At 35.5% G+C, this 14,785-nt stretch overlaps 2 protein-coding genes across 2 annotated transcripts; one reads left to right on the forward strand and one right to left on the reverse strand.

Annotated features, from left to right (window-relative positions):
- Nucleotides 1–2,983: 2,983 nt before the first annotated feature.
- On the forward strand, nt 2,984–8,600 carry LOC114288826 (proline-rich receptor-like protein kinase PERK15). Its single transcript, XM_082870372.1, has 8 exons — nt 2,984–3,923; nt 4,873–5,430; nt 5,977–6,063; nt 6,179–6,249; nt 6,534–6,610; nt 6,870–7,017; nt 7,134–7,295; nt 8,034–8,600. The coding sequence occupies exons 1-8, from the start codon at nt 3,344–3,346 to the stop codon at nt 8,343–8,345; spliced, it is 1,995 nt and encodes a 664-aa protein (XP_082726498.1). The 5' UTR covers nt 2,984–3,343; the 3' UTR covers nt 8,346–8,600.
- Nucleotides 8,601–11,798: 3,198 nt separating this feature from the next.
- Nucleotides 11,799–12,458, reverse strand: LOC114288838 (protein ANTAGONIST OF LIKE HETEROCHROMATIN PROTEIN 1-like). Its single transcript, XM_082872309.1, has one exon. It carries the CDS (start codon nt 12,456–12,458, stop codon nt 11,799–11,801), a length of 660 nt encoding a protein of 219 aa, XP_082728435.1.
- Between the last annotated feature and the right edge of the window lie 2,327 nt (nt 12,459–14,785).

Raw genomic sequence — 14,785 nt, forward strand, 5'->3', positions numbered from 1 at the left:
CAACTGTAAAACAGGAGAGAGAATAGGCCATTTTTAGGAAGAGTTCAAAAGGGTCAGGTGGGATTACTGGCCGGCCACCAACTTTTGGTGTCCTCCCATGTGTGTACATCACAAATATGGGGGTTAGGATTGAAAAAAGTGACCCTAGGGTGGTCAACATTGGCTTGAAAGTGAGAAAAAAAACGGCTGTCGGAGGGCGCCGGAGGAATATAACTGGTTGCTGAAACAATTGCTGGCCTCCCACCCTTCTACGGCCTTCCTGGTGATGAAACAGAGGTACCTGCCAAAAATAAATGAAAACCGATGCAAAACGAATGTTCGGGAGCCAAAACGCGCAATTCTAGGCTCCGAAAACTGCCTGTTAAGCACCGAAAGTGACATTCGACCACGAAGTGGGTCTCTCAGACCTCAGTGTCCCTCAAAAGGGAGCAAATAAGAAGTATGCCAAAAATCGAAGCAAATGGAGGTGGTTAAGCGGTCCCGAACCGAGGCACACGGCCAACGGCTCCGAAAAATCGGAAACCGGACTCCAAACGGGCAAAATGGCCTACGACCACAAAACGTAGCCTACGGCCACTGAGAGATGACCTACGAGACCTCTCCCTCCCTTCGCGAAGAGAAAATAGAGAAAACTGAGCCTGGTTCGCAAACCGAGGCAAAGCACAAAAGAGTCCTGAAGTCCGGAGGCAAGGCTCGCAGCCAAGACTCTGAAACTTCTGAATGAGCACAATATGCAACATCACCAAGTGCTCAATCGGTGACGTCTGAGTCTTAAGGTCGGTCAAAAATGGAGTGTCTACACCTCTGCTTTGAACTGAAATTTTTCTAGGTTGGTACAAAGAAATTCTCTGGTTTGAACTGAAATTTCTCTAGATTGGTCCCTGGTATTAAGATTTTTCAGTATAGAGTTTGTCATTTATCTTATTTCCATCGTCAACCTCTATGTCATGTTGCATCTCCAAACCACCCCCTGATGTTGAATTGCAAGCTTTGCCCTTCATGATCATTTCCTTCCCATAATTGTTATCAATCTATTCTCAACATTTTCAACTCAAAGAATTTCTCTGGACAAGAATTTCTCTGGACGGAATTTCTCTAGATCAAACTGAGGGACCTTAGACATTATGAAAATATTAGATGTCTTTTATACTATAAAGTCATAATACCAGGAACCCTAAAAAAAAAAAACCCCTTTAAAAAATATAGAATTTTGGTTTTACTCAATTAGATAATTCAGAAAAGTAACGATTAAAAATTAAAAATAAAATAAAATTTCACTAATGACAATATATATAATAGTTGGCTTTTGTAGTTCTTTTTTTTAGTGACTTTATATTTTTTAATTTATTTATTTTTACTTTTCAAATTTTTCTACACTAGATGAAAAATTAAAAGATTTTGACATAAATTCTTTTCAAAAAAATATAAGATTATGTTGGAGTATAGATTTGGGTAGAAATTTGGAAAGGAAACAAGAAAATATGTGTGAAATATAGGTGATATATAACTATATTTTATTCACATTTTATCTATTTTTTTCAAAAAAATTCTATGTAAATCCGTAATCTAAGTATAGTGTAAAGATAAACAAAAAAATTTAAAAAAAAGAGTGAATTTTTAACTGGGTACCAAATGACACCTTACTTTATTTTCCCAACTGTGTGTGTACTTTAAAAACTCTTACACGCATATGAATTATGAATTTATAAAAAGAAAATGAAAAGGGCAAAAAAATATTATATTGCATTTATATTGCTTTTATGTTTTTTCTATTCCTTTTCCAAATATCTACTTTAAATTCATAATTAAATACAAACTCATGATATGTTTGTATAATTATAATAAATTAGAATAGGATAATTATTCCATCAAAATGTGTATTTCAAAGTTTGATTTGCTAAAATCATTATTAAAAAAAAATGATCATTCCATTATTGACACTAAACATAAAATTTGATTATATTAATATTTCAAAAGTATACTAAAAAGGAAAATAAATCAAATTTGATATAAAAGAAAGTCTATAATTTATCTTGGGGTGTTTTGGAAAGATGATTAAAAACTATTTTTTGACTTTTTTGTGAGACAGGGAAGTGAGTTAAAAGCTGAGAAGTAGCTTTTAACCCACTTCCCAAAATAAGCCCTTATCTTCATTTTTTTTTATTTTATCATAAGGGAATTAAATTTTAGGTAAGTTACCAATAGATGGTAATAATTAGATTTAATTCCCATGAAGTTATATTTAAAACAAGTTATGGTAAAATATACAAAAAATAGTTAATATATCTCTAAAAATTAATAATTAATGATTTTTTATTACAATTTTTATAAATTGTTACTAAAATTTACAATTAGTGACATTTTCTTCTGACAAAATTTTTAAACTGTCGCTGAAAATTGAAAATTAATGACTTTTTTGTAACATTTTTTTTTAATAAATTGTTGCTAAAATTTATAATTAGTGACAATTTTTAAGACAAAATTTTTAAACTGTTGCTAAAAATTAATAATTAGTGACGTTTTGTAATAGATAATAAATGTACCTATTATGACCTATATGTAAGCCTTTCATAATTTTTTTTTAATAAAACTAAAATAACAAAAAAATGAAAAGTCTAATTATAACTATTTAGGTCTCGTTTGGCAAGTGATTTTTTTAGTTAAAAAGTTAAAAAGTCACTAAAAAAATAAAAAAGTCAAAAAGTCAAATATTCTCTTTTCTCTTTATTTTTTGCATATCTTTTCGTAAAAAATTAAAAAGTCATCACAAACATATTAATTTTTTTACATCATATTTTAATTAAAAAATTATTAAAAAAAAACCTATTTCCAATCGAGACCCGAAGGTAGCTTTGCTCTGCTGGAAACATTCTAAAACAAAAAATATTAAAAATTCTAAATATTTTTTCAAATATTTTACATAGATATTAAACCCACATTCTTTAAATCTCATGTCTATATAAGATATTTACTTATATCTGCTGGAGATTCCTACAACTGCTCTTCTGAAGTCCGCCCACCCCCCACCATTGTCTGAACGAGTAAAGTAAAGGCAGAACAAATACGCGGAGCGGACCAGTCGCGTGGGTCCCACTAGCCGAACTCTGCATTCCCCACTACCATGCGGACACTCACACACTAACAAAACAAAAACAAAATTTGCAAATCCCCCTCTCTCTCTCTCTCTCTCTCTCTCTATTTCTCTCTCTGAAAAATTCTAGAGAGAGAAACAAAATCCGCTGCTCCGGCCGCTGGGCTCGCTTTTATACACACAGTTTCAATTCTCATATACACACAGATATACATATACATACATATATATATAGAGAGAGGGTATCTGACAATGTCATCATCTCCGGGGGCGTCTCCGGGTCCGACATCACCACCAGCCAGCAACACTACTTCACCACCACCACCTGCCGCCGCAACGCCTCCGCCGACGACTATCTCGCCACCACCATCAAGTCCACCTCCACCCGCAACATCTCCGCCGCCGGCTTCTTCTTCTCCTCCACCACCAACTCCGGTTGCTCCGGTCCCTGTTTCGCCGCCCCCGCCGTCTACTACTCCACCTCCATCAACCACTCCCACACCTCCTAACTCCTCTCCTCCTCCGCCGCCAACTTCTTCTTCTTCATCTCCTCCTCCGCCGTCAGGTTCCTCGCCGCCCCCTCCGGCCACCAAGTCTCCGCCGCCACCTCCGGGGACCTCAAAGTCATCGCCGCCTCCGCCTCCGCCTCCGCCGTCTTCTACAACTCCATCTCCGCCGCCAAGCTCGTCGAGTATATCAACAGGGCTTGTTGTTGGGATTGCGATTGGTGGTGTAGTGATTCTTGTAATTTTGAGCATTTTGTTCATATGTTGCAAGAAGAAGAAGAGAAGAGATCATGATTACTATGTTCCACCACCACACGGGCCTAAAGGTGAGGGACCTTTTTTCCGATCTACTTATTGTTCTTTCTCATCTTGTCATGTGTTCAAATTCCCCTGAATTTCTGTCATTCTTCACATGCATTTATGATATATAAAAAGAAAAAAGAAAAAAAAAAAGAAAGCTTTATTATTCATTCTTAGGGTTTTGAGAAACTCATGGATTTGTTCATTAATTTGTTTTTGGAAGTCTAATTCTGGGAAATTTGACTGGGTATATGTTAGAATTGTATAATAATTGTCAAGCTGTAACTGTTATATAGATCTGGTCACAGTCTGGGGAATTGCTTTACTCTTTCAACTTCTTGAAATAGTATTTTTCTCCTGCTAAAAATTGTTGAATTTAGCATTTTCATGACTTGGGTTGTTTTTCTCAAACATGAAATATTGGATCATCAATTGCATGTATGTGTTCTTACAACCTAATAGAAGCAAACCAAACTAAGCCTTGAATCCCTGCATGAAGTCTTTTTGCCATTTCGCCCTTGCAACGCTATTTGTTCAGTTAAATTAAATTAAATAAATTAATATAATTTTTTATTATCTTTCAATGTCAGTTTTAAGTATTCCCTTCCCAAGAATTTATTTTCATTTAACATTTTGAATATATGATGGTTGTTATGGTTTGAGGATGTGCAAACCATGAATGAGTAAAAGATGTTGTTGGTCATGCTTATCTGACAGACCAATTCAAGATGAATTACAAAAAGAAAAAGCAACATCATGCTTATCTGTTCAGATTCCCAGTTGACCATTTTTGGAATTATGATTATCAGAATTTATGATTTTGGTGAAGGCTTCAAGAAGCATAATATACATTAATATTTTACCTATTAAATGGACAAGATTGGATAATTTTGTTGCTTCTTTGTTTTTTTTTTTCAAAACCATACTTATCCCAGAATTTGCTCACTCATTCTGGTGTTTGTTTATAATTTCCAGATGACCCGTATAGTCAACCGCCGCAGCATTGGCAACACAATGCTCCCCCACCTGGGGATCATTTGGTCACCATGCCACCAAAACCCTCTCCTCCACCTGCAGTTGCGTCGTGGCCACCTAACTCACCAAAGCATCCTACACCCCCACCTCCACCCCCATTAATGAGCAGTAGTGGTGGTTCTGGGTCCAATTATTCAGGCGGTGAAAACTCATTGCCACCACTTTCCCCTGGCATGTCTCTAGGTTTTGCAAAGAGCACATTCTCATACAATGAATTGGCAATGGCAACAGATGGATTTTCAGACGCCAATCTCCTTGGACAAGGTGGTTTTGGGTATGTGCACAAGGGAGTCCTTCCAAATGGAAAAGAAGTCGCCATTAAGCAGCTGAAAGCTGGAAGTGGTCAGGGGGAGCGTGAATTTCAAGCTGAGGTTGAGATCATTAGCAGAGTGCATCACAAACATCTTGTTTCATTAGTTGGATACTGTATCACTGGGTCCCAAAGAATGCTAGTTTACGAATTTGTTCCAAACAACACCATGGAGTTTCACTTACATGGTGAGTGTTCTTCTCATTACTAAGCAAATTACGGAGGCAACTACTTTATCTTCATGCTTATCTGATTTTCTATCTACTGTTCTTACAATTTTTTTTTTTTTTATTAAATTTTTGGTATGGTAAGGGTCTAAAGGGTTAGTTAAATTTTCAAGTCTGTTAGTAATTATTGTTTAGTGGTTCTTACTTCTTGGTTTTATTTTAAACAACAATGCTACGCACTTGGAAAAAGTACCCCGAAAATGAAATGTGTGGACCCAATTTATTTTGTGTGTACATCACACAAAATTAAAATCTACAGCATATACTTCATTTTCAATGTACTTTTCAAGGTAATTTTTTGGGTTAAGTTGCTTTTCAGTATTTTAAATTTGTATGTATATTTTCTGAACAATCCTTCTCAATAAACAATAGAATATTAATGAACTCTAGTTGCCAATGTACTTAAGTTATGAGTCCTACATATGCTTTATTGTCTAAGAACCTGTTGAGCTGATGCTGGATGCTTCCGGTAAAATTGATTCTGATATAGAAAGTAAAACATTTCAGGAAAGGGAAGACCTACCATGGATTGGTCCACAAGATTAAGAATTGCTCTAGGGTCTGCCAAAGGACTGGCCTATCTGCACGAGGACTGTAAGTTCTCTTCATGCATATACTTGCTTCGCGTTTTAGAAGCAAGAAGCAACTCTTTAGCATATGAAACCGGGGTTAATTTTTTTTTTTTTAATTGAATTTTTTTTATTTGCAGGCCATCCTAAGATTATACATCGTGACATTAAGGCAGCTAACATACTTCTGGATTTTAACTTTGAGGCAATGGTAGGATTTCCTTGTAGGCATGGGTCGAGAATCATTAAATTTCAATTTGCATCTTTGAAGTTCGTCATAATAAATCCAAGAAAAACAGAGTTTTTCCCCCTTTCTGGATGTGATATGTTTGGTGAGATTTTATCAGTTATGAGGTGCAAGGAGTGGAACAAATATTTTTAATCACAAGTGACAAACAAAAAATTTCAAACCACTGATTGGGTTGTCCAAACTTCATATTAGTGGTGATTGTTGTCATTAAGTCTGTGACCTGACATTTTTTATGCTCTTCTCAGGTTGCGGATTTTGGACTTGCAAAGCTTTCTTCTGATGTCAACACTCACATATCCACCAGGGTGATGGGAACTTTTGGGTAAGGTCTATACCTCTTATGTCCAAGTTTCTAATAATTGATTGTCAATAATTTAATTCTTTTGGGTGATGGGAACTTTTCAGTTGCTTCTGTCAATAATTGATTCTGTTATTGTTATCTCATCCTGGATGCTCTGTTTTCATTTCCAAGTTTCAATTTCTCATTCCATTTTGATAATGGCAAAAATGTTACAATGTTTTCTACACTAGTTCTTATTACAATATCAATCACATTCTAATAATAAGCTCACCACTTCTAGGTACCTGGCTCCGGAATATGCTTCTTCTGGGAAACTTACGGACAAGTCTGATGTTTTCTCATTCGGAGTCATGCTTCTAGAGTTAATTACTGGACGCCGACCTGTGGACTCATCTCAATCTTACACAGATGATAGCTTGGTAGACTGGGTGAGCAATTACATCAAAACCACTAAATCTCTTTCCACTCTGATGAAAGGCTTTTATTTTGTTTTATTTATTTTTTGGTTTTTTTTCGAAGTCTAACAAAATTATCTTTGTTGTAGGCACGGCCCTTGCTCACACGAGCTTTGGAAGATGGAAACTTTGATACCCTTGTTGATCCACGGTTGCAAAGGGATTACAAACCCAACGAGATGGCTCGTATGGTTGCTTGTGCTGCTGCTTGTGTGCGCCATTCAGCACGGCGTCGACCACGAATGAGCCAAGTAAGATTTGAGGTTTATTTGCAATATAGTCAAGCTAAACAATTCCCGTATCTTATGCCAACAAGTTCTGAATCCAGTGTGGCATTTTGATAAAGTCTATTCTTACATTGTGGAATGGTTCTTCAATTATAGATTATACCATTCCATACTACTTACGTCACTTGCAAGTGGAAGTCAGGCCTGCAATTTAATGCATTGTCTTGGTTTAAGACACACAAAGCTATGAATGATCTGATCTACAGATTTCAAATAATTTGATTCTGCTTCCCAAGGTTGGTGTATCTTGCACCATAACACTTGAGCCCCATGTCGTTTTTCCTAAGAAGCACGGAACACTTCTAAGTTGCGTGTCCTTGTCCGATGTTGACGCTCATTTGGCACTTCCTGACATGCGTCGGACACACACGATGACACAGATATATTTGAACAAAATAACTTAAAGGATACAATGACATAAGAAAAACAATATAAATTTATATACATTAGTCCCTGCTCCTTTTAAATTAAGGAATTAATATTATGTTGTATTTTTTATTATTTTGGAATGAATTATTCATATATGTGACATAATAAATATATAAAATCATATATTTTGTGTATGTCCGTCATTTGTCATGTCCTATTTTCTATAGTTGATGTGTCAGCATGTCCGTAGCCTGCAAGATTCTTGCTTCTTAACTTAGATGTGCTATATGTAAGCTAACTCCTAACCGATATGCATAACTCGAATTGCGTTAGGTGGTGCGGGCCTTAGAAGGAGACGTATCTTTGTCTGATCTTAACGAAGGAATCAAACCCGGACACAGCACAGTCTACAGTTCTCATGGCAGCTCAGACTATGACACTAGCCAATACAATGAGGACTTGAAAAAATTTAGGAAGATGGCTCTGGGAACCCAAGAGTATGGAAGCAGTGAGTACAGTGCACCAACTAGCGAATATGGATTGTATCCATCTGGTTCGAGCAGCGAAGGCCAACAAACCACTCGAGAAATGGAGATGGGAAAGATGAAGAAAGACAGCCGAGGGTTCAGTGGAGGAAGCTCATGACAACTTATGCCCTGTCTGTTTACCTGTAATAACACCCATCCCTTAATTCTCTTATACAGTCACTTGTTTGTTGATTTAATGGCAAAGATGGCATGTCTGGTATGAGCTAACATACACAAATTTTTTTTTTTTTTTTTTTTTTTTTGACCCCCAGAAAGGATGTGGTTTCTTCTTGTATTTAATAGGCTTATACATGAAAATAATTGAGATAATTAATTATTTATTTTTATTTGATGCTTGAAAGCTTTGATTTGATTTGGTTGTTCAGATCTGTTGAGAATTTTGCTTTTTATTTTTAACTTCTTGTGTGTGTCTTACTTGCTTAAGTTCAAACTTGACAGTTGGATTGTTGGAGGGTAGATGACAGGCTACTATAAGCTATTGTTGAAATTTAATTTAAAAATTTTAACGAGTTGTAAAGATTGAGTTTAAACTTCCTTTATTCATTCAAATTTCTTTTCCGTTGTACCAAAAAAAAAAAAAATTCAAATTCAAATGAGTTTTAATCAAGATGGTTATGGAATTTAAATGTTATGGAATTTGAGTAGTTTAATGTTCTTAAGTATATAAGCATGTTGAGTCGAGCTTAGAATATTAATAAATTTTAAAATGATTAAATTTTAGTTATTTACATAGCAAGTTTGTTTTTTTTTTTGAATGAACTTACAGTAGGTTGAGCTAATATTATTTTGTCTAGATTTTCATGAAAAATACAAAATTTATTGAAAATGCTATTCTTCTATGGTTTATTTATTTTCACAAAAATATGTGGTCCTTTGGCAAATAAAAAGGCATCTTGATGAAATTTTGATTTTAAAATAATAATATCACAAGTAAATACAGCATTCTATATAAATTTCTTATAGAAAAATTATTAGATATTTTCAAGATATCAAGTGGTATTATTTAGGTGATATTCTTAATTAATAGAAAATTGCAATGCATACTAATAGGTAATTATTTATCTCTTAACTACTTAATAGAGATGAGTTTACATGTTCCACTCATAAAAATATTCACTACATAATTGATTTGGAATACCATAAAAGTTAATGCCACAGATGAATTATGTGGAAGACAGAACACTAGTGCATTATTCATCACCATCCCAAGCAATGATGGTGCATGGATAAACTTGAAAGAAACTCAAACTCATAGCAAGCCTGACCTTATCTAGATGTAGAACTGTCAAGAACTGCTCCACCTGTTTGAATCTAAAAATGGTTCCCCTTCTTGCTACACATTTTAAATGCCACAGAAAGCTTTCATAGTCCAGCATTTTCTTATTTTTTATTTTTTATTTTTTGTCAAATGTGATGCATCATTGATGAAGAGGTCACCACAATGCTTGGAGTATGAAAAGGTGGCCAGCACATATGACACATACATAATACATTATTTGGTCATTTTATGCACATGGGGCTTTTACTTTCTTTCTTGTTGTCTTTTTGTGTTTGTGGGGTTTAGTAGGTGGTTGATTTGGCTGCAAAGTGGTGGTTGTAGATTCCACCAAATTTATAATATGGTTTGAAGTTAATTGCCAACTGCTCAGGGCATCTTTAGTTGGAAAGTGTTAAAATTGTGTGTGGCAAGGTTTGTTGATTGAAAAAAACAAGTAATAAAAGTGGAATTTATTTTTATGTGCCAAGTGTTTGTTAGTTAGGAGAAGCTTTTCTCTAGTTCAGTTGAAGGTGTTGTTGGGTCATGGCCCACCACAGGTTTATTTTATCGATCTGAATTTAATTTTGTTTAACTATGGACATAGATTGTTCATGAAAAAATTAAATTTATCTGAAAATAATAATCACATATTTTAAAGAGTCGTCTGCAAAAAAATAAACAACAAAGATTATTTAAGAAATAGACCACCAGTTTTCATTTTTTTTTGTATAGACAATTTTGATAAAATCGTGAATTATGATTATTTGAACATTTATTTGAACAAAACAATTGCGATTGTCAAAGTGGGGCCTATGGTAGGCCTTACAAAGCCCAACAACACCTCCAGTCTACAAAGTGAACTAAGAAAAATTTATCCCTTATTAATTTAAAGAGTGAGTACATATTACAATGAAAATATTAAAATATGTGTTAAATGAATATATAAATAAAAACAATAAAACAAATTCTTTTCTCTCTCCCTCTCTCTCTCTCTCTTCTTTGTTGATAGAATTACTACAATTAACTTCCGTTATTGATTTTTTGTTCAATTTTTACCTCCATTGGAGGTGTTAAACTAGTAGAAATTGTCGTCAAATATCAGGAAACATTAAAAAATAATTTATGAATTACACAAAAAAAAATAAAAATAATGAGTGTTTTCAAAATTTTATTATACTTTTTTATTATTATTATTTGAAAACTTGAAATGGAAAAATGTCACATATTTTGGAAAAATATCAGTATCTTGAGGTCAATGGATTTGATCATAGGAAAGGTTTAAGGTCAAAGTTGAAGGATTTTAATTAGAAATTTCATTAAGATTTATTTATTCGCAGCAGACCGGTGTTTTAGGTAAAATCTCAAATGATATATTTTTAAAAAATAAATATTAATGTAATTTATTATTTTTATATTCATTTGTTTTGTTTTTAAATCTTTACATATTTACTCTTGTAGTTAAAATGGTTATTCTACATTTATTATTGGAGGCCTTTGAATAATATGTTTTTATTATTTGGGTCCATCAATGAAGAGTGTTTTTATTTTGAAAGACCTTTAGACTAGGCTTTTATTGTGATTGCCCTAGAAATAAGGAGGCCTTCTTTTAACTTTTTGTTGGGCTAATGAGATTTTATTGAACCTTTATTATTAGGCCCAATAGACAACAATGTTTTATTTTGTAAGGCCTTTGGATTTTTTTGGGGGTTAATTACAAAAAAAAAAAAAAACCCTAGGATTTCGCATCTTTTTCATTTTAAATCCTAGATTTTCAATTTCGATATATTAAACCCCATACTTCCACTCATGTTTCAATTTGACCCCTTCGTCCATCTCTGTCATATTACACTAATGAAAATCTGGGCAAAATTTTATATTCAAACACACATGTTCAAATACTTATATCTCCCTCGTCGTAACTCTGTTTTGCCTCATTTTGCGTCGTTGAATTCACCTCATGACCTAGTTTTCATTTCACCCCTCATACGCCTTATTCTACATTTTTTTACATACCGTTGGAGTTTCGAAAATTGGCTAAAAATAAGACTTTTTTCTCTTTGGGTAAAATTTTCAGATTCGAACTCAAATGTTCAATAATTTGTATCTCCCTCATCGTAACTCCGTTTCGTCTCATTTTTGCGTCGTTGGATTCACCTCATGGCTTAGTTTTCATTTCATCTCTCATATATGATGTCTCACATCTTTTTATGTGCCGTCGAAGCTCCGAAAGTTGGTCAAAAATAAAAAAATTCTCTTTTTTTTTCCCCCCATGTCTTCTATCTCTATGCTTGTTCATTCTTCCTTCATTTGCACAATTATTCTCTCTTTTCCTCTTCTTTCATGGAAATGGGTAGTATACATTGATCCTACTACACTGGGTATCCTAGAAACTGATTCAAAATGTTCCTTAACCCTTTTCACAGACTCCTCATTAGGCCATTGAAGATATTCTGGCATCAACACAGTCCTAATCGCAGAACAAACCTCGAGAATGAGCTTGTGACAAGTAGATATACCCAAACCAAACCTTTGGGAAATAGGCCTAAAAGGCTCCCCAGTAGCCAACCTCCATATACACACATCCACACGTTGTCTAACCGGCACTATATCTCTCAAACTCGTGTTCTCTCTGTCAATTGCCGAGCTTAGCTCATTGCATATCATCTCAAATGTCTCATTCCCCATCTTAAACCCTTTCATGAACCCTTCCTCTGGAAATTCAGCACTTTTGCATTCATCCCACCATGCTTGGGACCTGTTCTTTACCCACAACCTCCTATGAGTGGCAACTCCACCACCACCACCCACTTCCTCCTCCTCCTCCATCCTAACCAAGGCAATCACGATCGCAATGGTCGTAGCAACAGCTTTTGATTTTCTCCTTCTCAACCCACGATCATTTTGATTGAAATGATCATAACTACCCTGTAACTTGTTGTAGTAATCCAACATAGCTCGAGTCTTTTTCTTGTGGTTGGCATAGAATAAGAGCTTGTTTTCTTATTGAGTCTTTGACCAGTCTTTTGAATCAAGCTTTTCTAGCTCGTCAATCAACAACAGTGAGGTTATGTAGACACCTCATTTTTGACCACCTTTAAGATTTGGGCGCCACTGATTATTTACTTAGTGATGAAAGTTGTGCAGGGCAAAAGTTCGATTTCTTCTGCAAAAGAAGAGTCAAATCCCAACCTTACACCCCACTTTTGGACCAAAGCCTTTTGACCAAAAATATTTTAGACCTTAAAACCCTCTCTTTCAAAACATTTTTGAAAACAAGATTCTACGATGTTCCAACCCTCGCATTTTGTTAAATGTTGCGTTTTTCGGTAAACCGAGCAAGGACAAAGTGGAAATGAATGAAGGAGAGTTGAAATCATTGAAAAATATTTCAGAACACCTTATTTAGAGGTTTGGAGTTGAAGAAAAGAGGAGAGGAGAGAATAAACTAGTTTGGGAGAAGTTCGGCATGAATCCGGGTAGGATCGAAACTGAGCAGTCTTCACTCAAACAGGCATAAATTTTTGCACAATTGGAATTTTGATGTGAGGCTTTCCCCATTGGCAAGAATACTTCCAGGGATTCAATTAAGCCTCAAGAATGACCTGCAAAGGAGTCCAGATAAAGGAGTTATGTCCGGTTGAAGTCGGGCCCAAAAAGCAGATTTTTCTGTCCAACCAGAGGTGGAAGTTTCTGACCATGAATAGGATTTTTTGGCCATGTGCCGGCCATGAATGGCCAATACCGTCCCCCTGCCATCCAAGAGTGTCCCATGCCGGCCAACAATGATCAAGTGCCGGCTATCAGTGAAGAAGTGCTGGCCATTGATGCAAAAAAATAGTTTTTGGCAGATATTTTTGCTCCAGCTGTCTCTCTTGAGATATTTTCAACCAAAGCTTGTATTTTGCTACATATAGAGAGGCTTCTCTATGGTTTGAAGGGTTAGAACAATTTAGCAAAGGTTGGGGAGCCTCTCTCTCTAAATCTTCTCACTCTAGATTCCTCTCTCTCTAAAGCTTTTGTGCTTGGAAGCTTGCATATATCCATCTTCAACCTATCAACCCTTAACAAGAGTGGTTCATCTTTGGGCTGAGATTGCTTGAAGCTCTCTTGAAGCCTCCTTGGAGCTCCTTAGGGTGGTTTTGCTTGGTTTTGTTGCTTAAGTATTGTCTTCCCGTCAAGAGATATAAAACTCACCCTCTAAGCTTGTTTTCATACTTGTTTTTTCCATCCTTTTGTGCTGTTTTTGGGGTGGTTTTCAAATGCAAAAAAAATTATTTTTTAGTCCTAAAAATGGTAGTTTGAGCCTATTTTGTGTGAGGGGGTTGTCTCTCCCTTTTGCTCCTTAGCTTGTGTAGCTTTTTGTGTCATCTTTCATCACCTTTCAAATCAAACTTTTTGAGCCTTTTTACCACTAAAACTCAGGGAAATTTCAGTGGTAAACCATGTTTTGAGGTCCAAAATAGGAGGGGGTGATACCCTCTCCTTGTATCTTGCTTGCTTGTGTTGATGGCCTCATACTTGAGCATGCTTTTCTACCTTTTTGTGGCTTAGTTCAAGCATGTTTTATGCTTTAATTTAACATGTTTTAACTTTGTTTTTGGCTGGTTTGGCCACATGTTGCTTGCATCTTGCACTTGTAGTGTAATCATGCTTACTAGCTTATCATGTTTCATGAGTTAGCCTTCCATTCCAGCCTATGTTAGCTCTATCTCAATATGTTTTTGCTCATATTTTAACATGCTTTAGCTCTGTTTTGGGTGGTCTTGGCCATATGAGACTTGTTGTGCATGGTTGTAGTGTAAGTGGCCTTGACCAGCTTTGAGTTTCAAGGTCCCTAACATGCTTTGTTTGAGTTGTTTGCATGCCATAGCATCATTTCACACATGATTTCAGTGCTTATAGTGTAGTCACACTCTCACATATTCCACTCTTTTTGTGCTTTTGAGAGTTGTGCTTTATGCCTTGTTTGTGAGCCAATACTTGAACATGATTTTCTTGCCTCATGGACTTCCATCTCAGCATGTTTTGGCCTTTATTTTGACATGTTTGACGTCTGTCCAAAGTTGGTTTGGTCATTTGAGTTTGATATTGCATGCCTCTTGTGTAAAGCTCTTCACTAGTTTTAATGCTTAGTCTCCTAACATGTTGTACATGAGTTGTTTGCATGTTAGAGCCTTGTTTTTCATGCCATATCAGCACTGAAATATCTGCCATCTCCCTCATTTCTTCACTTTTGATTTGTTTTGAGGGATGGTTAGTCTTAAAGTTGTGTTTAAGCT

Source organism: Camellia sinensis, chromosome 5 (genome assembly GCF_055761805.1).
Source record: "Camellia sinensis isolate YWXY chromosome 5, ASM5576180v1, whole genome shotgun sequence".
NCBI classification, from domain to species: Eukaryota; Viridiplantae; Streptophyta; class Magnoliopsida; order Ericales; family Theaceae; genus Camellia; species Camellia sinensis.